The 21,981-nt window shown below is 53.2% G+C and overlaps 1 protein-coding gene and 1 long non-coding RNA gene across 4 annotated transcripts; one reads left to right on the forward strand and one right to left on the reverse strand.

Annotated features, from left to right (window-relative positions):
* The first annotated feature begins 3,206 nt into the window (after window positions 1-3,206).
* On the forward strand, window positions 3,207-4,886 carry LOC138721920 (uncharacterized). Of its 2 annotated transcripts, none has more exons than XR_011337637.1 (2): window positions 3,207-3,661; window positions 4,538-4,886. It is a non-coding gene; the product is annotated as an uncharacterized lncRNA (long non-coding RNA). The 2 variants fall into 2 exon arrangements; XR_011337638.1 differs by lacking the exon at window positions 3,207-3,661 and adding an exon at window positions 3,901-3,946.
* Window positions 4,887-5,547: 661 nt separating this feature from the next.
* Window positions 5,548-20,045, reverse strand: BMI1 (BMI1 proto-oncogene, polycomb ring finger). 2 transcript variants are annotated; one of them, XM_069859504.1, is made up of 14 exons: window positions 19,867-20,045; window positions 19,224-19,335; window positions 19,074-19,137; window positions 18,952-18,986; window positions 18,228-18,308; window positions 10,892-11,025; window positions 10,388-10,484; window positions 9,621-9,676; window positions 9,446-9,496; window positions 9,072-9,180; window positions 8,936-8,981; window positions 8,299-8,397; window positions 7,814-7,894; window positions 5,548-7,726 (listed from the first exon to the last, which is right to left on the reverse strand). In XM_069859504.1, exons 1-14 carry the CDS (start codon window positions 19,997-19,999, stop codon window positions 7,397-7,399), a joined length of 1,428 nt encoding a protein of 475 aa, XP_069715605.1. In that variant the 5' UTR covers window positions 20,000-20,045; the 3' UTR covers window positions 5,548-7,396. The 2 variants fall into 2 exon arrangements, with proteins under 2 accessions (XP_069715605.1, XP_069715604.1); XM_069859503.1 differs by lacking the exons at window positions 18,228-18,308; window positions 18,952-18,986; window positions 19,074-19,137; window positions 19,224-19,335; window positions 19,867-20,045 and adding an exon at window positions 15,774-15,914.
* Between the last annotated feature and the right edge of the window lie 1,936 nt (window positions 20,046-21,981).

A 21,981-nucleotide genomic window follows, 5' to 3' on the forward strand; every position in this document is an offset into this window, starting at 1 on the left:
GGGGGGGCCCACTGGCTTTTCCAGCTCGGTCCCTTCCCGCAGGTGCGAGACAACAGGTGGCTCAGCCCCGCACGGGAGCAGCCAGGTTCCCTGCGGGTCCCCCCCGGCCGGGACGGGCTTGGGGGCAGCTCCGAGGGCCGCGCTCGATGCCCCTCGACGGCTCACGCCGAAGCCGGCCGAGCCGTAGCTGCTCCTCTGCAGCTTGAAACCGCGCGACCCGCGTTAAAACACCAGGAATCACGCGTCGCGGTGAGGCGGCTCCTACCGGCTGCGGGACGGACCCGGGACCGCCCGCCGGGGCTGCGGGACGGCGTGGGGAGAGCCCCCCCGCGCCCCTCCGCATCCCCCGATCCGCCTCTGGAGGGTCTCCTGCCCGTGCCGCACGCCTGACAAATTGCTCGGGGCTCGGAGCGGGTATTTACAGGGTTATAGAAATTAGATTTTTAATCCTGTGCTTGCGCGACTGAGCGCGTTTGGTGGGAAGAGCGACGCGCAAGCTCCTCCGCTCGCTCCCGCGGATCGGAGCTGGAAGCGCGGGGCTTCTGGAGGACGGGAGGTTACGCGTGGGAAGGTTATTGGGAGTGACTGGGAGGTAGGGAACAGGAGCGCTCTCTCCAAGAGTGTGTGCCGAGTGAGGCATCTCCATCTCGTGTATAGCCTCTACTAAAATATAACAGATTAATCCTTGGATAATTTAATTTTCAAAATTAAGCTGGGCTTTGCCATTAGCTGATTTTTAGCAAAAACTGTCAGAGGAACCACAGCAGTGGAGAGTCCCCTTTCTTTCTCGCTGAGCTTCGGCCGGGGGCTCCAGCAGCTCACGACATTCTGGGGTCCCCTCTCCGGATATTTGGTAGCCAGTTTGATTTGTGAGACTTTCCCATAGAGTAAATTAGTTCTGTGAGGCGAGGGCAGAAACGTCGAGGCGCTTCAAACGCACTAGAAAAAGAACTTTCCCTTCACCGAAGAGGATGACGCTGGCATTTGAGCAGACACTTGTAAACGTGTAAACGCTCTGGATTCGGCTGGTGGCGACTGGCGCGTCGCCATCGGACGAGGCAAGGACACACCAAAAATTACGAGGGATAAATAAACTGGAAAAGGGCAAAAGCGTCGCAGGTTGACTTGCAGGATGGGAGCAGGAAATATTAGCTGCTAGGGCTGAGCCCTTTTTACCACGTGCGTATGGTTACACCTCTGGTTTCCTGCGGAACCGTCAGCGCTTGTGCAGTGCCATTAGAGAAGAAAAAAAAAAAGACAAAAAAAAAAGACAAATATTTTTGGGACGTTCCAAAACAGAAAGCCGGAGCTTAATTTATTCTGGGGACTTGAAGGGAGCGAGGTCTCCCTTTGTGTGCGTCTCTCCGGGGAGGGTGTGTGCGGACCCCGCGCCCAGCGCCGCCCGCATCTCCATATACGCTTCCCCCCGTGCCGGGAGCATCGCGGGCGCTGGCAGCTCACGGCGATGCTGCCAGACAATGCGAGATACGCGGAGCCTGCGCGGCTGCGGCTGCCGGGGCTGCCCGGCGTTTCCCTTTTGGTCTGGAAGAGCCGAACCTGCGCGGTGCCCGGCGGAGCGCGCCGCTCGCCCCACGGCCACCGCGTCCCCCTGCCCCATCGCCGCCCCCCGGGGTGGGGGGAGGGACGCGCCGCAGCCGGACGACGCGATCCCTGTCTGCAGGAGAAGGTGTAACGAGAGGCACCGGTAGCAGAAAAGGCTGCAAATCGCTGTCGTGTGGTTGCTATTAGCAACAAATCAGCTGAACAGCCTGCAAACCCCGAGCACCTAGCGAGGAGGCGGCGAGGGCAGCGCCGGGGCCGGGGAGGCCGGGGAGAGCTTTCCCGAGGGGACCCCCCCGGCCGCGTCCCGGCCGAGGAGGGGCAGGGCGAGGGGAGCCGCCGCCGCACTCCGGGAAGGGCAACCCGCTTAAAAGAGACAAAATGGCAGCTGGCGGCTCGTAGGCAGCCCTGCCGCCCGGGCTCCGCCGGTGCCCCCCGCTCGCAGGGCTCTCCCCGCCGGAGCGGAGGCCCCCGGGGCTCCGGCCGCGGCGCTTCGCCCTCCGCCCGGCCTGGAAATCAAACTGCCACCCGAGGGGCGGGACGCGTCCCGACTGGCTGCACCGGAGCGGCGGGGGCCGGGAACCCGCGGAGGGAGCGCGCAGGCTCCGCACCCGCGCAGCGACAGCCGCCTCCCTACAGCAGCGCTGCGCCTTCCCGCGCCGGCATCTCCCCTGCCCGCACCGCTCCCACCTTGCTTCGTTGTTGTCTGGTTTTTAATTATTTTATTTCGGTTGTGGTTTTTTTTTTTCCTCCGCTTTTCCCATTTAAAGTTTGTTGGGTTTTTTTGGGGGGTGGTTTTGCGTGTAGACGTGTTTTGGGGTAGTTTAGATATTTTTTTCTGTTTCTTTCCCTTTTCCCAAGGATCAGACCATTCCGGAGGCCTCCGGCACGACGTCGTCTCGTTGCTCAAGCGAGTGCCCGGTGGCGGCGGCCCGCGCAGCGCCCCCCGCACGTGCGGAGCGAGGAGCGAGCGGCGCCGGGGGCCGGCGGGGACGCGGCGAGGGCTGCCGGCGAGGAGCCTCCCCGACACCGGGGAGCCCCCGCCCGTCCCCGGCGACGGGCACCGCGCGACCCTTCGTCTCTCTCGACGAGGTGCGACGCCAGCCGCGTGGCTGCCGCGGCCCCCTCCCCGCCGCGGTGCCGCCCCGGTGCCCCGGGGAGGGCAGGGCGACGCCGGAAAGCCGCGTCCCGGCGTCCGCGCGTCCGCGTCCCCCCCCCCGCTCCGCCCCCGCGGGCGCATCCCCGGGCCCGCCGGGGCACCCCCGGGGCGGGGCGGGGGCCGCGGGGCTCCGGCGGGGCGCGGGCTCCCCGTTCGAATCTGGCGGGGCGCGAGTGCGGCTCCGCGGGGCGAGGCGGGGAGCTGCGCAGGCGCAAGATGGCCTCTGCCCGGGCGGCGGCGGAGGGGGCTCCCGGCGGGCCTCCCCGCGGCCCCGAGCGCCGCCTCCGCCGGGGGCTCCGCGCCGCGGCTCCCGCCGCGCTGCCCCGCGCCGCCGCCGGCCCCGGAGCCGCGGCCCCGCCCGCCCCGGCACGGGAAACCTCCGTCTGCCGTGGGAATCGCGGGTCCTTCGTGCTTTGCCCCATTACCCACTTTTTAAAAATTATTTATTTATTTCCCCCCCCCCCCTTTTTTTTTTAAATTCCGCATCATCCCTGTGAAATAAACACCGCGTCCCCGCAGCCGGTGAGACCGAAAGTTGTCCCCGTCTCACCGGGCTTCCCCAGATTTTCTGTTGTCCTTGAGGGACTGCGCTGTGAGTCGCGGGGGAAGAGAATAAAGGAACGGAGCTGGAAAAAAGAAAGAAAGAAAAAAAAAAAAGTCGCGTCTGCCAGAATCCTCTCGGAATTCTTGAATTAATAAACACAAAGCGGCCGTGGCTCGGAGCTCTCGGAGCGGGGCGACGACTTTGAAGTCTGGAACCGAGCTCGGCAGCCCCCCGGCCGGGACTGCGGGGTCTCCTCGGGGCGCCCTCGGGGTGGGAGACGGGCAGAAAACACGAAAAAGAAACTGTCTGCAGTAAAATAAAGGAAATCCGTTTCAAGAACCCAGAGTAGAAGCAAGAACGTTAAAAATTAACAGCGGAAGCAGGAAACACTTATCTGGGTAAACACGGTCTCAGAATTTCTCGGTGTGAGGGCTGGGAGAGCGCAAGGTGCCGGCCGGCGCCGCGGCCACCGGGACCGGGACCGGGAGCCCGAGGCGGGCGCGGCGGGTCCCCCCGGTCCCCGCGACCCGCGTTGGTGGCGAGGATGGGAACTGCAGGAGACCCTGCGCCGCGGAGAGAGACGCGCAGCCGGGAGCGGTGTTCGGGAGGCAGGAGCGCGGCCGCCAACAAGGGAAAAAAGGAGCAGGGGTGGCGGAGGTGGAAGAGGAGGAGGCTTCGCTCCGGTATCGGCCCCGAGAGGACCCGCTCTGGCCGCGGTTTGAAAACCCCCCGGGGCGGCGGTGACGGGCGGCGCGTCCCCGGCAGCGCGGGGGAAGGACCCGGGGCGGCAGCGCTTCGGCGGGCGGTGTCGGTGCCCCGTTCCTTCCCGGGACACGCGGTCCCGGAGCCGCGTTCCCCGCGGCCGCCGCAGGTAGCTGTGGGCGATGCTCAGTGCTGCGGGACAGACAGTTCGGCTTCGCCAGCTCCTCGTGCTCCTTCTCCTTCCCTTTCCGCACGTTTCCGCGTCCCTTCTCCTCATTTCTACCTTCTCTGCGGAGCCCGGCGGGCTTTCCCCGGGGCCGCATCGTGCCCGGCTGTCCCCGTCCCTGCTCGGAGCCGCCCGCAGCTCAAACGGGCCGGCGGAGCTGGTCGGACCGAGACAGGGAAACGTGATTTTCCAGCGGGTCCCCCTGCCTCTGTCTGATCAGATTGTTGGACGAGCTCAGAAAATCGCAGCAGCCTTCGGCTTTATCCCTCGACCTGTATAAGCGCGACGTCGGGGAATGAAAAAGAGCGCTCTTGCGGACACAGAGATGAGATTTCTTTCCAATTAGGGAGGATTTCCGTACGTTTTGGAAGGAAACCCGCTCGCTCTGTAGCTGCGAAGAAAAACATTGTGCAACCCGGGAGGTTGGCAGAGCGGCTTCGCAAGTAGAACATCGCGGTGCTATCTTTGATCGTCCTTCCAGCCGTGCTTCGCAATATATATCCGCATCGCAGTGCCATCTGCCTAGGGCCAGCAGCGAAACAAAAGTTTCATGTGGCAGCACAAAAATCCTCGGCGGCTCTGCGGCTCGGGAGGAGCTGCTGGGAACGTTTGTTCCTTCTCAGACGGTAGATGTCAAATTGGGAGACGTCGAAAGTTTTGTAAGAGCCTAATAAACCTCGAAGGGAATTGTCCAACTCTGGTTTCATTGCTTGATGCTTCCCAGACACTGAATAGAGATCGAGAGCAGTTCCGTTTTGATGCTAGAAGTTGTCATTATCAGCTACTTCCAATACAAATAAGCGCAATTTGATCACTGTGCTAAGGTACGACCCTTTGCTGCACGTTCAGTGCTGGTCTTTGGGGGAATTAATTCAACCAGTACAGTGCAAATAACTCGTATAGCTGGGGGAATCCTGCCAAGACACACACTCGGTCGCATGGAGAGGTATCTTTACCTTAAAACCTGTTTAGTTCCACCGAGGCTTTAAAAAGTAATCCAGAGCAGCACAGGCGGAACCTGGCACCCACCCTCACAAAAATCCTGCTCTTCCCTTCCCAGCCAGGGCAGTTTAACAGGGGCTGAGGTTGAACAGACAGGAGGGAAAACCTGTGGCTGCCTGGGATGTGAGACTACACCGTTTACTTATTTTCAAGAATAATTCGAGGTCAAATAAAGAAGAGCAAATGTTTTCTAGGCAGGCAACCAAACAAATCCTGGAAACTTTTAGGCGCTTTGTTGTTATTGTAGCACTATACTGTTCTGTCCAATAAAATCTTTTGGACGCCCAGAAAGACTTCCAATGAGAACAAGAAGTTTGTCCTTTAACACCACATTATCAACAGAGGTCATTTGCTATTTTTCAATGAATTATCCCTTTTATTTGTTTATTTCTTTGATCAGCTATAAATGAAAGTTATTCGTGTATATAAAACTGAAGTTTTTACTGTTGAAATTGAACTGTACATGTTTACTACAGGAAAAAAATATCAACTCTTGTTTAACAAGACATTATACATCAATAAGCAATAACCTTGTGGAGGATTTGCAATCACCTGGTCTATAAAAACAAGCAGGACAAATAACAGCAATTTATATGCAAAAGTAATGATTTAATGACTATAAGCAAGACAAAGCAATAGAATTGTGCTTCTTTTGCAGACTGGAGACAATGAAATGTTTAACTACAATTTTCCCGTACAAACATGAAACAATATCCATATAGAATAAACACCCTCACAAATGTATAACTGATGGGTGATGAACACACACAAAGTTCGACCAAAGCAAAGCACAAACTGAAAAGTGTTCTGGGCTGTTCATATTTCATGGTGGAAAAGTTCCTTCTACAGAAAAAAAATAATACCCTTAGAAACCTCTAATAAAATGCACCTATTTGCAGGGCATTATAGAGGAGGCATTCTCCACAATTTATTGGAAATATTAAAGTACCTGTTAAATTTTAATGAAGTTAGTACTGTACCATATACATATATATTAAAACAAATTTAGATGAAATGCCTTCATCCAGCCACTTGCTGGTTCCTTAAAATTTATACCAAATAGATTATGGCTTCTGTTATGATTCCGTGTGCTTTTAAAAACACAGTCCCACCACACCAAATAATAAAAAAGTAATCAAACAGGTCAAAGACTTCCGTGTCCCTTAACTTTTTTTTTTCTGCACTGCATCACTTCAACATTTGGTAAAGTAAAAATATATTGCTTCAAAAAAAAAGACAAAGCCTGTAAAATCCTTTTAAGATTGCCAATTGCCTCCAGGTTATCAGAGACTTGGATGTGCTTTCCCAATACTGTAGCTCTCACATGCAGAGTGGTTTTTTTTCAGTATGAGCAAAGCTCAAATGGGGGGCATCTGCAAGGGTCGAACCAGTTTAGAAATTTAACAACCATATCATGAGTGCATGAAACACAATATTTTCTTTATAGTATTTATAAATATATCATACAATACTGTTTCCTGTTATGTCATATACCAATATGGCATTGTACAATAAGCATAATGCCATCTGATTCTTACAAAAGCGAATCATTTAAACAAGTCAGTAAATAAAACGGTAATACCCGCTTTTAGGCATACAGATTGTAAAACTGAAATTTACTTTTCTTTTGATCGGTTCTGCGCAGCAACAGAGGAGTAAAAGATGCAACATAAGAATCAAAATGGCTAATACGCAAAAATTGTTATTCACAGTGACATGGCTACATATATGCATTACTCTATGCATATTCTTTCCGTTTTGTTGGATTTCAAGATGAAAAAGCACTTGCTTTCTACAGGTTCACAAAACAGCATAAGAACAATAACAATCGAAGAGAACGCAATGGAGGAGTTAGTCTGGATTAACAAACTACTTCCCGGGATTTGTATCGTCTTCTGGAGACTCCCGAGTCCAGATGATGGGGACGGAAACAACTCCGGAAACAACTCCGCATCACTCAGAACAGATGAAGGTGTAACTTTTGTTTGCTTCCCAGTCCTCTGAAAACAATTTACATTTCAATCTTGCGTTTCCTTTAACGTCCATCCTGAATGTCACCTAGTCCGCCTTTTATAGCCAAGTTCAGTGTCACTACAAAAGAAAGCATTTGGACGATAGTCACATGGATTAGCATCTATAAAGCTGTAATGGCATGGAGAGATCTATATAAAGGAGGGGCAGGGGCGGTAGCCTGGTTGGCCCGTCAACCAGATGAAGTGGCAGAAGAGCCATTTATCGACGTTTTCCGTGCTCTGTTGGTAAAGGAGGACTGGTGGTTACTGCTGGGGCTGCTGCTGGTGCCATTCATGGTGCTGGAGATGTGGGGGAACTGAGGGTGAGGAGACTGGACCGGCGTGCTGGGGCTGGGCAAACAGGAGGAGGTGGAGGGGATGCCTCCCGCCGGGCTGCTCGCCTTGTCGCTCCCAGAGTCACTTTCTAGCTCCCCGCTATTATTCAAGCCTTCCCTCTGGTGACTGATTTTCATTCTCTTGCAAGTAGGTCGGACGCGGTATTTCAGGGGCAGAGGCCCGTTCTGCAAAGCAAAGGGGAGACTCCCGTAAGCGCCCTCCCCGGGCCACAACCGGCACCCTGAAGGGGGAGGCACGCTGGCCGAACTCACCCGCCTCCAAGTGTAGATGTAGGCAATATCCATTAGGGTGTAGTAGTCCTTCAGAGGTTCCTCTTCATACATGACATCGATCTGTCCAAGACACAAATCCTCACATCAAGGAGCATCCAGGCACTTACTCCTAACCCTATGCTTGCTCTGAGGTGAAAGTAACCCCCCGATGTATATATCAGAAAACTGGGATAAAAATACTATAGCAAAACCAGCAGAGAATGGGGAAATTTTGTATCTATTGGATATTTTTAAAATATATTAAGGAGCAATTTCTTGATCCTTCCATATTTACAGCATTCAAAAATTACAGAGTCACCAAACTCTCTGGAAAAACATTTTAATAATGTTCATAATCCCATAAGTGTATTGCATACACCAGAAATACCTGGTAGTAATTCTACAGCTAGAGCTGGCTGTAATGAGAAAATGAGTGCTCACCAGCAGCAGCAGGCTTAGAACGGCAAGACTGAAAAAATAGGTACCTGGAAAGTGTTAGGTATATCCATTTTACTCCGCAGGAACTTTCTTAGATGCATCACTGTCATCGCCGCTGGGCAGCGTAAGTATCTTTTGTCATTCACCTGATGGGATAAAGAAAATCAGTTCACTGAGAACAAGCAATTTCTTCCACCAAAGCTGTATTCTGATGCTTTGTGCTATTTTTTTTTAAATGCACTTTATTAAATTATTAATTATAACCATTTCTGCTGCCTTATAAAGGAAAAACAGAAATAAGTGGTAAATTAGAGTGCCAGAATAAAAAAAAAGGCAACTGATTTTATACATAAATATTTTTATCTCACAGTACATATCTCCTTAGAATATGTATATATTACTGATTTTTAAAATTAATATTTTTTTAATAAAATTTAAATTTTTTACCAAAAATTCAGATCCTGCATTAAAAGTAACAGTGCGGGTATTTTTTATTTTAAAGAGTTGTTTACATGTACAGCTGTGTAAAGAAGTTTGACTTCTTTTGTACCTGGCACCAGAGTAGGAGGTTGTGCTTCTTTTGTTCTAGATACATATACCTGTGTCTTTTTTATGAGCTACAAACCTGCCCCAAGTATGTTTGTGTATGTTAAGTTTCCTCTAGAGTAAGGAGAAGTTATTTACCTCTTCCTTTGATTTTTCTTTCTCCTTACTTCCTTTCCGTTCCAGTCTGTGAGAAGAAATTAAACAATTACAACAAATAATAAATATAGCTGCTATCAGTCAGGTAAACATAAAATATTGCCATTCTGGAACTTGCCTATTCTGGTCAAAGAATTCAATGGATAAGCTTATTATCTCGTCGTCTGTTATAATTCTTTTGTCTTCGTCGGCCACTTCTCCCCTGTCTTCATTAGAGCCATTGGCAGCTGCGCAGAAATTTCCACAATAATTTACATTTTGAAATTCAAATCAGGAAGAATGGCAATTCTCAGTAACAAGATAAAAAAAACCCCAACCCTCCATAATAAGATTATGAATTAAAGCTACCTAACTGTTAAAACAATAAATTTTTATTATGCTGAATTTACTTCTTAAAATTCTATTACAGTAATATGTAAGTTAAAAAGGAAACAGTAAAGCATCTAGGTCAATGCTACCCATTTATTAAAGTTGCGAAGGAGAAGCTTTTACCATCAGCTGACGGATGAGCAGCGTAAAAATCCCTTCTTCTTTTCATTTCATCTAGATAGAAAAGCATATATTTTTCTTTTAGTATATACACTGTAACTCCTGGTATTGATATAGGATAACAGTTCAGGCTTTGTTTTTCTACTTTTCAGGAAAAAAACCAAACGTAACTACTTACTTTTGAAAAGGCCGGGTACTAGCTTGTATACAATATCTTGGAGAGTTTTATCTGACCTGACAAAAGAACAACCCCAAAAAATAAAATTAAGCAGATGAAACAATATTTTAACCCATGCAGCAGCTCCCCATTTATAATCTTTCACAACAATGAGGCATCTTCTACAAAGTGGGAGGCTAGTCATAAAAACTTTCCTTACGGGACCTTGTAATCAAACTAACACTGCTATAAATACCGGTATAAACCAAAACTCATCTGTGCTACCACAACTGAAAAATAATTCTCCTGGACTAAAGAAAGGCCTTAAAAATCACGTCCCCCCTAGAAAATAAAGAGAGCAATGAGTAACGCTGACAAGAAAAAACATTATTGCAAGGAGAAACATGCTTTAATGGGTTTTGCTTTCTTAGCAAGGGAAATTGCAGCAAGATTTTTCATGACCAGGAGCTGTACGTCTGGGAGACGCAGAAAGCAAAGGTAAAAACTGGTACACATGAAGATGGAGGAGAGGGAAGAGGCATCCATCAGTGGTTGGGGTATGCAAAAAAAGACCAACAAAAACTTTATGTCCCCATCCAGAGAAATCCTCAATTTCAATCAATGACAAAACTCCAAAGAGAGAGACAACACACAAGTTAGCTTGTAAATTGACAAGTCCTTTCAGATTTAAATCGCAGACCAAGAGATAACATCTACACGGCTGCTGCTGGTCTCCCCATAGAAAGTAAAACGAGGGATGCAGGGCGCGCGTTGCATCTTTCTCCTACCTTATATTCAAAAGCGGCCGAGTTTTGTGAACTTGGACATCACATATAGGACAATACTTGCTGGTCTCCAAGTAACGCACGATACAGGTCTTACAGACTGTAAGTGAAACACGACAGCCTTTCAGTGACGGTTGTAGGTGACGCTCAGATATGCAGGGATAGAGGTGCGATTTTCTAAACTATGCAAGCTACAGCAAATCGTCCATTGTCAGCAGCGCGCTGCTTAAGCTAAACAAATACCCAAATAAGCTGCAATTACCATGAAAAGGAGACGCTTAGAATACATATATTATTACTTTAACAAAGACCGTAGGGTCGTCGTCAGAAAAAAACGGCTCGGGCGCCGGGCCACCTCTCCCCTGCCCGTCGGGGAGGCGGAGGGGCGGCGGTCCCCGGCACCTCGGGGGCTTGGGGCTCGGCGGGAGGGGGAGGGTCGTGTTCCCGGGATGCCGGGAAAGGTGGGAAACGGCGGGGGAACAACGCGGGGCGCCCGGCAGTACTTACAGGAGTGGAGGCACTCGATGATGGTTGTCGCATCAATGAAGTACCCGCCGCAGAGCACGCACATGAGATGGGGGTTTAGCTCGGTGATTTTGATTCTGGTCGTTCGGTGCATTTTGGCGTGGCGAGGGGCGGCTCTGAAAGACACACACACACACACACACGCACGCACAGAGAGAGGAGCGATCAGCGGGGACGAGCGCGGCGGCGGCGTCCCAGGTGCCGGGATCCGGCGCGTCCCCTTCCCCCGCGCGGGGCCGGTTCCCGCACCCACCGCGGCGCTGCCCGGGCGGCGATGCGGCGGGGAGCTGCGGGAGGGGGCCGGCCGGGCACCGGCGAGCAGCACAAAGGGGAACCAGCGCCTCCCGGTGCGGCTGCCCTGGCATTTCCGGAGAGCGGGGAGGGGCGGCGGGGGGCGGGACGGGGGGGGGACACGCACCTCGGAGCGGGGCCGGGCACCGGGGGTGTCCGGGCGGCCGCCGCCGCCGCCGCCGCTCGGTGCCGATCCGGATCCGCTCCGCTCTCCGAGGGGGTTGCTATAGCAACTTACACTTACACTTGGCATCCTGCCACCGCTGGGAACACACGAGAGCCGGGCGGGGGGGCGGGCGGGGGGGGTGGGGGGGCGGGCCGGGCCGGGCCGAGCCGGGCCGGGGGGTGGGACGCGGGGCCCGGCGGAGGGGGGTGGAGGAGCCCGCGGGGGTCTGGGAGCCCGGTGGCGAGGAAGGGGAAGAGGGCGGAGGGGAAGGGGGCGGACGGGAGGGGGTCGGGAGAGGGTGGTCGGGGGGTTGCGGCGGCCCGGAGGGCGGCGGGGGCGGCTCCGGGCGCGGGGCTGAGCCGGGCTGCGGGGTCTCAGCCCGGCGGAGGCGAGCGCCAGAGGCTCCTCCCGAGCCTCGGCCATTTCGGATCCTCTCGGGGGCCTCTCTCCACGTCGACTCGGTGCGAGGAGCTGGTCGGAGATCGCTCCTCTTCCCCCTCCGCTCCCTCCCTCCGCCGAGCCGCGCTCCCGAGACCGAACCCCCCGCGCCCCGGCTCCCGCTCCGCGCCGCCGGCGTCCCCTCCCGCCTTCTCTTTCCATCTTTCTCTCCTTCCTTCCTTTCTCTCTCGCCCCGACTCCCGCTCTCTTTCTTTCCTCCCCCCCCTCTTCTTTTGAGCCTCGTTTGAAAAGCCTCCCGCGGACGAGGCGAGCGCGGTGCAAAGTTTTGCGAGAGGTGGAAAGAGATTTGAAGCGCCAGGGTAAGGTGTTTGGACGGGAGAAAACGAGCCTCCGGATGCTAAAACAACCCCCCTTTTCAGCAATAAAGCACACCGGGGGAGCTGGGAGGACACCCCCAAACTGACTTTAAACGGTACATTAGTGACAAGATGCGAAGGACCATGTGACCAGATCTTTCCCAAAGCTAAATCAACACCTTGTCAACACAATGCAGCGACAAGAGTGAAAAACAAATGTCATTTTCACAGGCTGAAACACATAACCCCCCGTCGGATGCACTGGCATTAACGCTGGATGCACACATACTACTTAAAATGAGAGGGAATAAGAGGAATAGGGGGAAAGTACAGCAGGGGAAAAAACCTTGTCAGCCACGTCAATAACGGAGTAAATTACTTTCTGTCAACCAGATCCAGAAAAATGTAACGTTACGATGTCGCTCCAACGTAAGCTATTCATTTCTCCATGTCAGTGCTCCGAGCACACCAGCTCCTATCCCTGGTCCCCACTCTTCCCGAGGCAGAGCTGGAGAGCCGCCTGTCTCTACAGCACCGTGCGAGCTGGGGAAGCCTCAAGATGCTGGTTATCCCCAGACACTCGCAAACTTCGACGTTAGGCAGCGGAAAAAAGAAAAAGAAAGAAAAAAAAAAAAGACAACACACCAAGTTTTCTAAAAGCTTTCAATTTCGGCCAAATTGCCCAGGACAGGGGTACAATATTCCTTAAGGAGTGTGCACAGCGCCAACGAGCGATCCTAGCCAGGAAACCTCTCTTGCTGCTGCAGAACCCTCGAGTGAGGAGCAGATAAAAAACTCCCCAGCATCAAACCACAGCCGGCCAGCACACAGAAAAGCAAAGTGCGAGAAGCACCGAGGCAAACCGGGACTCCCCAAGGCTGTTCCTAGCCCCATGCGGGGAAGCAAGATCCCCGCTGCATTGTACTGCGGTTTAAATGTCGCTTCCAGGGTCCCTGACCCTCTCTCTGCTTCTCGCTTTTAAACCGATGCCGAAGGTTTGCTTTTCCCAGAAAAGGCAGACCTCGGGCTTCTGCTCTCCTCTGTGGAGAGTCCAGCGCCTTGAAGCCGGACGACTCTGAGGTCCCTGTCGGTACTCAGACGTGGACAGGCTGCCTTCACGGTTCTGTCTTTTATTTGCTCGACTCACTACCTTATAATTCATATATATCTGAACCAAAAACCCAGCAGTGACCGAGGTCACGCAAGCCGGCTGACCGAGAATTCCTTCCCAGCCCTGACAGGCTGGGACAAACCTTTCAAGACATTAACGCGTTTATTTCACGCAGGCGTAGCGCCTTCCTAAATGGAGGGGGATTAAATTCAACCGTGAAACCTGTTTTGTCGAAGCAACCCCTAAACGCGGATTATTTATTGCCCAAAGTTAGCACATTTCCAACGTGCTATCTTTGAAACCGGTGGTTTTCTCCAGCGAGCTGAACCTCACGCTCACTCCTCCCCAGGAGCCACCCGGACAGACACACGCACACGCGTGTCCGTGCCTGCGGGTATTTAACACAAACGCAGCAGGTTCTACCACAGCAGCCCGACCTTAATATTTTGGTGCGAGAGAAACCCTTGCAGATTTTCCTCTGCTCACGCTGATGGCATGGAGAATTTCAACACCTCGCACGGTCGAGACAAACAGCCCCTCAACCAGGACAATATACAATTTATACACCGACACTCGGAACAACCGAATGCAAAATACACGAAGATAATACTCGCTAGAAGTAAACACTGCCAGTCAACTGATTATTTAGAGGCCTTAAACGGGTTATGTCAAAATGAAGAAAACCAGAAGTGCATCCTCCGGCTAAGAATCAGCCACGTTATTAAAAATCTATAAAGGCAATAAGCTATCAAACCTTGCTCGGCAGGTCTCTAACAGAAAATACATACATAAAAACTAAAAGCATTGCTCGGGTAGGTTTGCGTACTTCGTACCCATCTCCTCTCGGAAAACCCTCCCATGAGGAATAAAGCAGCCGTCATTCCACATCTTCACCCATTATCAGTCAGAGCCACTTTTATAATCGAGCTTGTTATTACTCTTTCGCTTAAGAATGCCCACATATGTTTTAAAGGAGGGGACGGTGCTCCTTTCAGAGAAGGCACCCGGAGCTCCAACATCCCTGCCCAGCTCGCCGCAGCCAGGAAAAACCTGAATATTGGCAATAGAGTGCAAAAGGACCCCAACCCCTTAAACAGCCTCCCTGGAACGAGGTGAAGGACACGACCCATCTACCCAAAAAATACCCTAAAATGTTAATTCTGTCCTATCTGAGCGATCAGGCGGGACAATTCTCCGTGTGCCTGGCAAACTGCAACACGAGTCTATCTCAGTTTTTCAGGACGCACTGCACAGAGTCACTCAAAGTAGTTTTACTGGACTGCATTTCCAGAGCCTCCCTGGTCCTTGGGACAGTCCCATAAAATTAGTTGCTTTGACCACTACAGACCACGACAAAAAAAAAAAATCATAAAAAAAATCCTCTTAATGCCAAACTTGCAATTGGGCACACACGCCCAGGTTTTCCTCAACTTTTCTGGAGAGGGGAGGAGGGAATCAAAGTTTCTCGAGGCTGAAAAGTGACTATCTCACTTACGCAGAAATGCGATTTTTCTGCTTATTTTTGCTTGATTAATTACAAATATTTGCAGTAATCGCAGAGAAACATCCCGCGTTATATATTGCCAAGGCCACACAATTACACAAACACACACCAGCAACTCCCCAGCGCTGCCCGCCAGCAGCACGAGGAGCCCACTCGTGACATCTTTAAGATCTGACAAAGGATTTCATGTAAATTTACCCTCCCCGGGCGCAGGAAAGGAAAAAAAGCATCAACCAGAGAAAAGAAATTCAAATAAACCCCCGCGTCCCACCGACACATCACCTTTGCTCCGAAGGCTCCAGCAAACCGCACGCCCCAGCTCCCCAAGATCGCAGCCGAACTGCCCTCCTCACCCCCCAAAAAAAGTTACTTCTGGGTGCCGGCCGCCCCCCCCCCCCCAGCAGGCGCGACCCCCCGAAAACTTTAGCATTTAGGGCAGAAATGTGAGAGGAGGCGATGGAAACAACCGGGAACCGCCATCTTACGACCCATCCAGTTGCACACAAGTACTCGTCCAACTTAAGTTAATAACATTTTCTGCCGGGTGCCCCGGCGCCTAACAACCCCTCCGGGGGGATCGCTACCCCCTGCCGGCCCCGTCTCTATAAAACGGGCGCGTTATCTGACATTTTAACCTCCCCCGGACGCGTTTCTTTCGGGGAGGACCGCGATCGCTCGACCCGGGCAGCTCCAGATTTCGCGAACGCCCCCGTTTAATCAAAATCTGCCTTTAAACAAAGGGCGCCGGGGCCCGGCCGGCAGCAAGGTCTGCAAGTATAAATATTCTCCTCGGGGGCCGCGCGCACAGGAGGGTTTCGGGGGGCGTCCGGGGGAAGAAAGGAACTAAAACCCGCGCGGGGCGGGCGGGCGCTCGGCGCGGCGGAGCCGCTGTCAGCGCGGCTCCCGTTCCGAGAGCTCGGGGGACGCCCGGGCTCCCCTCCGCGGCCGCCCCCCCCCCCCGCCCCCCCCGCCCGCCCCGCCGCCGAGCCCCCGCCGCCCCCCGCCCGGGGCCGGGAGACACCCCGCTTCATACGTACCCGCCAAACGGAGCCGGTGGGCGACGATCGGGGCGGCCGAAAAAGACAATGAAAGTTAAAAGTCGTTCAGCAGAAAATGAATGCGAGCCAAGCGGCCATCTTGAAATGAACTGCGGGCGCTGTCAATCGCAATCAGCTCATCGCCGCCGCCGCCGCGCTCCGCTCCCCGCGAGTGGCGCGGCCGCGGGTCCGGCCCCGCTCGCCCCCTCGCTCCGCGCCGCCGCCGCCGCCCGCGCGGGCTCAGGCGCCGCGGCCCCGCGCCTCGCGGGGGTCCTGCCGCCGCCGGCCCATTGTCTGTCTCCCTCTGCCCCCCGCTCCGCCTCGCGGCCTCGCTCGCGCTCCTCGCTTTTATTATTGCTGCCGTTGTTACGAGTGCGAGTGTTGTTGTTATTTCGTAGTTGGTGGCGGGGACCCGGGGAGGGAAGGAGGGCGGGCGGGCGGGCGGGCGGGAGGAGGGCGGAGGAGGGAAGAATGCAACGCTGAAGGCACACGGTGGAAACTGACACCGTCCCCAAAATGGCTCGGAGTTCGCCCGCCCCGCCAGCGTCACGTGGGGCGCCTCATTCCTTAAGGGCGGCCTGGGAATTAGCGGCGCTGCCGCCGGGGCCCCGCCGCCTCCCCGTGACCCGCTCCCGCCCGCCGCCCCCGCCGCGCCCCGCTCCCCCTCACTCGCCCCCCTCACCCCCGCCCCCCCCCCCCAGCCCTGGCGCTTCTCGCGCCCGCCCGCGCGCCGCCGCCGCCTCGTTTCCCGCCCCCCCCCCCCCCCCGCAAACAGCCCCACGTCTCCTTCCTCCCCGGCTCGCCCCGCGCCCCCCCCCCCCCGCCCCGCACTTGTTGCGCGCTCCCGGGGCGAAGCCGAGCGGCGCGGGGCCCCCCCGGGACGGGCCGCGGGTCTCCCCGCCGGCAGGTGCGGGGCCGCCCCGGCACGGCCAAGGGAAGCGCGGGACCGGGCTCCGCGCTCGGGGCCCCGCGGGGAGCGAATCCCGCCCCGGGGAGCGCGGAGAACGCCCCGCGAGCCCCGCACAGACACTGCGGAATAGGAGAGAAAACTTTATTGGGTCCCACGGAAAAACAAGCGCTGGCGACGCCGAAAATACAGAACGTGAAAGAGAAGGAATGCTCTGAAGACACGGCGGTGAGGCAAATATTTAACAAGAGTTAATTAAAAAAAATAACAAGTGAACTCATAAAAAGCCAGTTATTTCACTTAATTCGCATCCAATGACTTAAAAAAAAAAAAAGAACAGTTTGCATCATGACAGAAACACGTTTTCCACGGAGAAGGCACTGGGAGGAGGGGAGAGCAGCAGCTCGGCAGGCTGGCACCTTCGGTCACATCTGAGCCGCTCGCTCGAGGCTCTTTGCAGCATCTTTTAGTTTCCCAACTAAATCCTAAGAGATGAAATATTGTCTTAGAATGAACACACATACATATTTTTTTTAAAGGTCAGCTAGAGGCACACCATGGGGTGGGTTTTTCATACAGTGAGGCTGGGGAAATCAGCACCTTGTACCATAGAGCAATGTTGCAAGTGATGAACAATGCCAGCAGGTAATTAAATAACTCCTACTTTATGATGTAGTAAGAAAAGTGGGAACTGAAGGAAAACACCTTTTAACATACATTATCTACTAAAATAGATCACTACTCCTAGCACACAGATTCTGTTGCTGTCGTTAGGAGGCTAACACTGACAGTTGCTCTTGGCTCTGAAGAACCGTATCATTTCTAAAAACACTTAAAATATTTTGAGCGCAATTTGTACTGGGACCATTCTCCAGCCAAAGCTCGTTAGATTCAATCAAGTCAGCAAACAAATTAAAAACACTCAATACTAAGGGAAAGATGACTTTTGAGACACACATTAAAAAGCAGAGGTGTAAACCTGTAGTTTTAATACCTTGCTTTTCCTTTTCCCCCAACCCTTCTTCCTAGTCCTCCAGAGTTTGGTCACTTCCAAGCATTACAATACCTCTATTGTTCAGTTACACATTTAAATCACTAAACAAAGATCAACGTTTGTTTCAGTAGATTTCTTACATATCATTACCACCCCTGAAGAGCCTTCAGTTCGTTCTGGATTTTCAATCATTTAAATCATTGAACCACCACTTTAGAGAATCATTTCCCTAAAGCATGGGAAATCAGAGTTCCAGAAAAATGATGTATTTCTTCCCATGTATAAATATATGAAACAGTTATGAAAACAGACAAAATATTTACACACATATGTAAAACACTCCTCAAGCAACTAAAACCAGTTACTTTCCAACTTTATTTGAGAAGACAAGAAAAATACACTCAGATTTATTATTTTTTTTAATAGAGGAGTCTCCCATACCCTCTCAGGCCTGTATTTTTTTTTCTTTCCTTCCAATAGCACATATGATTTCTTTTTGATTGGCAAGTTGTTAAAAGCATTCACATCCACAACTGGAGCCAAGCATAGAAACAATGATGAAGGAAAGAAGTACCTGTAATTGCTCCATCGTGCAACTAAAACTAACATCTGGGTGTGATCCTGAGTCACTGTTCTGAAGAAAAAAAAGCAAAACCAACAATGCCTGTTTTATTAAAGAAATAAATAATCATGCAACTGCATTTTTCCCTCTGAGGGTGCTAGAAGTACAGTACCTCTACGTTTAAGGTCACCAAGTAGGAAGGCTGGTAAGTTTTATGAAGCTGATTGTTCTATATTAGGAAGAAAGAGCAAAGAAAAAAGTCAGGTCTCAGTTCTGAAGTAGACTAAAGAAACAACTTCAAGGGTTAAAATTACCTTGATCTGATATTCCAAGCGCCAAGACACATCTGTTATATGGAGAGGAGATCTCCCTATGCTGAAAGACACAACAGTTACAAGTTCCCTAGCCTAAAGTAAAACATCAGTTTCTCAAGCTGTCCATCAATGAGAAACTTTTTCACAGTTCTTGTAATGCTTCCTGAAAAGTTCAAAATGCTTCTTAGGAGTAGAATTCCAAAAGGAGGAAGACAAGTTTCAACAGCTGTTTTCTCAAGTTTGTTACAAATGTACAATTTTTAATTTTTTTATTTATTTATTTTTTAAATGGAACAGTATTTCTTAGTGTAACCACCTAAAGTTTGCAGAGGTGTTTTCCAGGACAGTTTCAAAGTAGCTGTAATTGAAACTATATATCTATGCAGAACTGGTGGACCTACCTTCCCAATAGGATTTCCAATGCATCCTTGTTTTTCTAGAGAGAAAAAAAAAAAAAAAGTTGCTAGATTCAATAAATTCCTAGAGAGAAAGAAAACAAAGATGTTAAAAACAGTCTAAAAACCTGATATTCAGCGCAAAACTGTTCAATTCTCTCCTTGTCCAGCTTACAGTCCTCAAGACACGCGCTGAAGGGAGAAAGAATGTGTTAGTTCTCTGCTAACACGAACCCCGCAGCAGAGTTTAAAGCGGGGCAGCTGCCAGGGGTCGGTACCTGATGGCAGAGACGTCGGCTCTGTGCTTCCCTGCCTCCAGAATGCAGGTCGCAGCGGCCGCATGGCAATGTTTTAGCACCACAGGGTCAATATCCTTCAGGTCGGGATCGTCTAAAATAAAGAAATCGCCGCCGACGCGGCTCGCTTGCCACGTCCCAGCACGCGGGACCTCGAGCTCGCTCCCCGAGCGGATCCCTTTCCCGCAAAAACCTCCCAGATGAAACGCGTTCGGGGCGAAAGGATGGAGAGAGAGGTGCGAGGAGGAGGAGAGGGGCTGAAGCACCGCCTGGAGCCGCCGCACCGGGCGGGGCTGCCGGCGCCGCCGCCTCCTCAGCGCCTTCCCGTTAAAAAAAAAAAAAAAAAAGAGGAAAAAAAAATATATATAAAAGAAGAGGAAAGCTCGGTTTCCTCTCCCAGCGCCGCCGCCACGGGCGGGGACCGCGCAGCGCCCGGCACGGCGGCGAGCTCATTAACACCGCTCAATTAATTACACGGCCGCACGCCCTCGCGCCGGGGTCGCCGTAGGAAGCGGCCACCCGCGCAAACACGCACCGCGGAGCGGCCGGCACCCTCCGCGCCCCGCGCCGCCTCCGCGCGGACACGCGCGTCCGAGCGCGGGAGCGCGCCCCCCCCGCGCCTTACCCAGCGCGGCGCCGGGCCGGTCGAGGAGGCTGCGGAAGGCGGCGCGGAGCAGAGCGGCGTAAGGGCGGCGGGGGAAGCGGCGCGGGTCGCCCAGCAGCCGCCACCCGCCCTGCGCGTACGCCGACAGCTCCATTGTGGGCGCCGTGACCTTCGACACGCGCCCACGTGACGCGCGCGCAGCTGATCGCGGCCGCGAGGCGGGGCCCCCTCCTCCCGCACCGCCTCCTGCGCCCCGCACCGCGGCGCCTCCCCCCGCCCCGCCCCCTCCGTCCCGCCTCGCCCGCTCTGCCCCGCACCGCGGCGCCTCCTCCCGCACCGCCCCCCCCCCCCCCCGCACCGACCCGCACCTCCCCCCGCACCTCCCCCCGCACCGCCCCCCTTACCACCCCCTCTGCCCGGTAACGCCCTCCGCACCGCCCCCTCTGCCCCGCACCGCGCCTCCTCTCCCTACCGCACGGCCCTCTGCCCCGCCCCCTCTGCCCTGCGCCGCCCCCGCACTGCCCTCTCTATCCCCGCACCGCCTCCTCTGTCCCGCACCTCCCCCTCTGCCTCGCACCGCACCGTCCCCCCGCATCACCCCCTCTGCCCCCCACCACGCCGACCTCCGCGCCGCCTCCTCTGCAACACCTCCCCCCTCCCCGCACCGCATCGCACCGCCAACCCTGCACTGCCCCCTCTGCTCCGCATCGCACCGCCTCCCCTCTCCCCGCACTGCCTCCCTCCGCTCCGCACCGCACCGCATCACACCGCCACCCCCGCACCGCCCCCTCTGCTCCACAACTCCCCCCCCGCAATGCCTCCCCGCTCCCGCATCGCACCGCCTCCCCCCTCCCCGCACTGCCACCCCCGCACTGCCCTCTCCTCTCGCACCGCCCCCTCTGCCCCGCACCGCCTCCCTCCCCCCACCCCTTTCCCCCACCCCGTGCTGTGTGCGGGCCCCCCGCGCTCTCCGGGCTGGAGCGGGAGGCGATTGTGCCTCTGCCCGCACCAGGGCAGGATGCGGCGCGGCCGTGCGGGGCTTCGCTGGGGCCCGTCGGTGCTTCTGTTTCTCAGTAAATCGTCAAAGCGGTTGTGTCTCGATACATCAGCGCAGCGCGTGTGTTGCTGGAGGGCTTGGAAGTCCCTGAATTCAAGCTGTGCGTCCTGCCGCCTGCTAACTTAAAGCATCGAGGATGGAGTCTTCTTCACCCTGAGGGTTATTTTGCTTCTGAAATGTCTAGCTTGGCCTCCTATATCCAAAGGATCCCCTCCCCGCGGTTACAGATCCTGCATCAAAGCACACAGCCCTCCAAAAAATCCTAAATTAACGTTTTACAAGTAAACAATGAAATGGCCTGTGTTTATGTTTCAGCTGAGGAACAAATAGGACTAATCTAATAAAACAGGTAAAGGCCTCACTACGTCACATGAATTACGACGCCTGCAGCCTTTGGAGGTGAAGCGTGCGATATGTTTTAGGTATCACTTCCCAAAGAAAAACGCGCATAGCTGTTCCGAATAGACAAGAATATTACTGTGTAATCTGGCCTTCTTTATTGAGTAAATGGTACTGCTGAAAATTTCTTTAAGGGTAATTCATGTTGAAAGCTGCTCAGTCTAAAAAAAAAATAAAAAAAGAGTAAAAGCTAAAGGCCTCTGCTAGATTAATGATTTTGAAATAACATCTTTATAATGTCAAAAAGATACAGATACGTATCAGACAACACAAAGCGCAAAGCCAACCGAATTTCCAGATATGTAGAATAAGAGAAAAACAGAGCAGAGCATTTTCCCTTAAATTTTTCTTGTTACTTGTCTTAACCAGCGTTGCTGATAAGAGCACATCAGGCAGCAGTATGTATAAAGTCTAATATTCCAGAATAACTTAATTTACAGCAGTGACTACAGGCTGCTCTTTCCATCACCTGCCGGCCTGGGCTGCCGTCCGTTTGCAGGGTGACGGTGCTGTCAGAGGGCTCGACTTCTCACTAGAGAAGAGCTTTGAACAAACACATTTGATTCCATCTGAACCTCTCACGATAATTGACTGGTAGCTGATTTAATAAAAAAGTTGTTGGAATTCAGTGTCTGGGTCCGCATCTCTTTCTAGTTAGAACTGGTCATCTAAGTGCTCCG

Source organism: Phaenicophaeus curvirostris, chromosome 6 (assembly GCF_032191515.1).
Source record: "Phaenicophaeus curvirostris isolate KB17595 chromosome 6, BPBGC_Pcur_1.0, whole genome shotgun sequence".
NCBI classification, from domain to species: domain Eukaryota; kingdom Metazoa; phylum Chordata; class Aves; order Cuculiformes; family Cuculidae; genus Phaenicophaeus; species Phaenicophaeus curvirostris.

What these genes read in the sequence shown, in the direction of transcription:
- BMI1 (XM_069859504.1), bottom strand. Translation starts at nt 19,999, where the DNA reads ATGGAGCTGTCGGCGTACGCGCAGGGCGGGTGGCGGCTGCTGGGCGAC. An exon ending in AGTTTTGCGCTGAATATCAG is followed by an intron (nt 18,987 to 19,073) that starts GTTTTTAGACTG and finishes TTTTCTCTCTAG; the next exon opens with AAAAACAAGGATGCATTGGA. An exon ending in CGGCCGCTTTTGAATATAAG is followed by an intron (nt 9,677 to 10,387) that starts GTAGGAGAAAGA and finishes TTCTTTTGTCAG; the next exon opens with GTCAGATAAAACTCTCCAAG.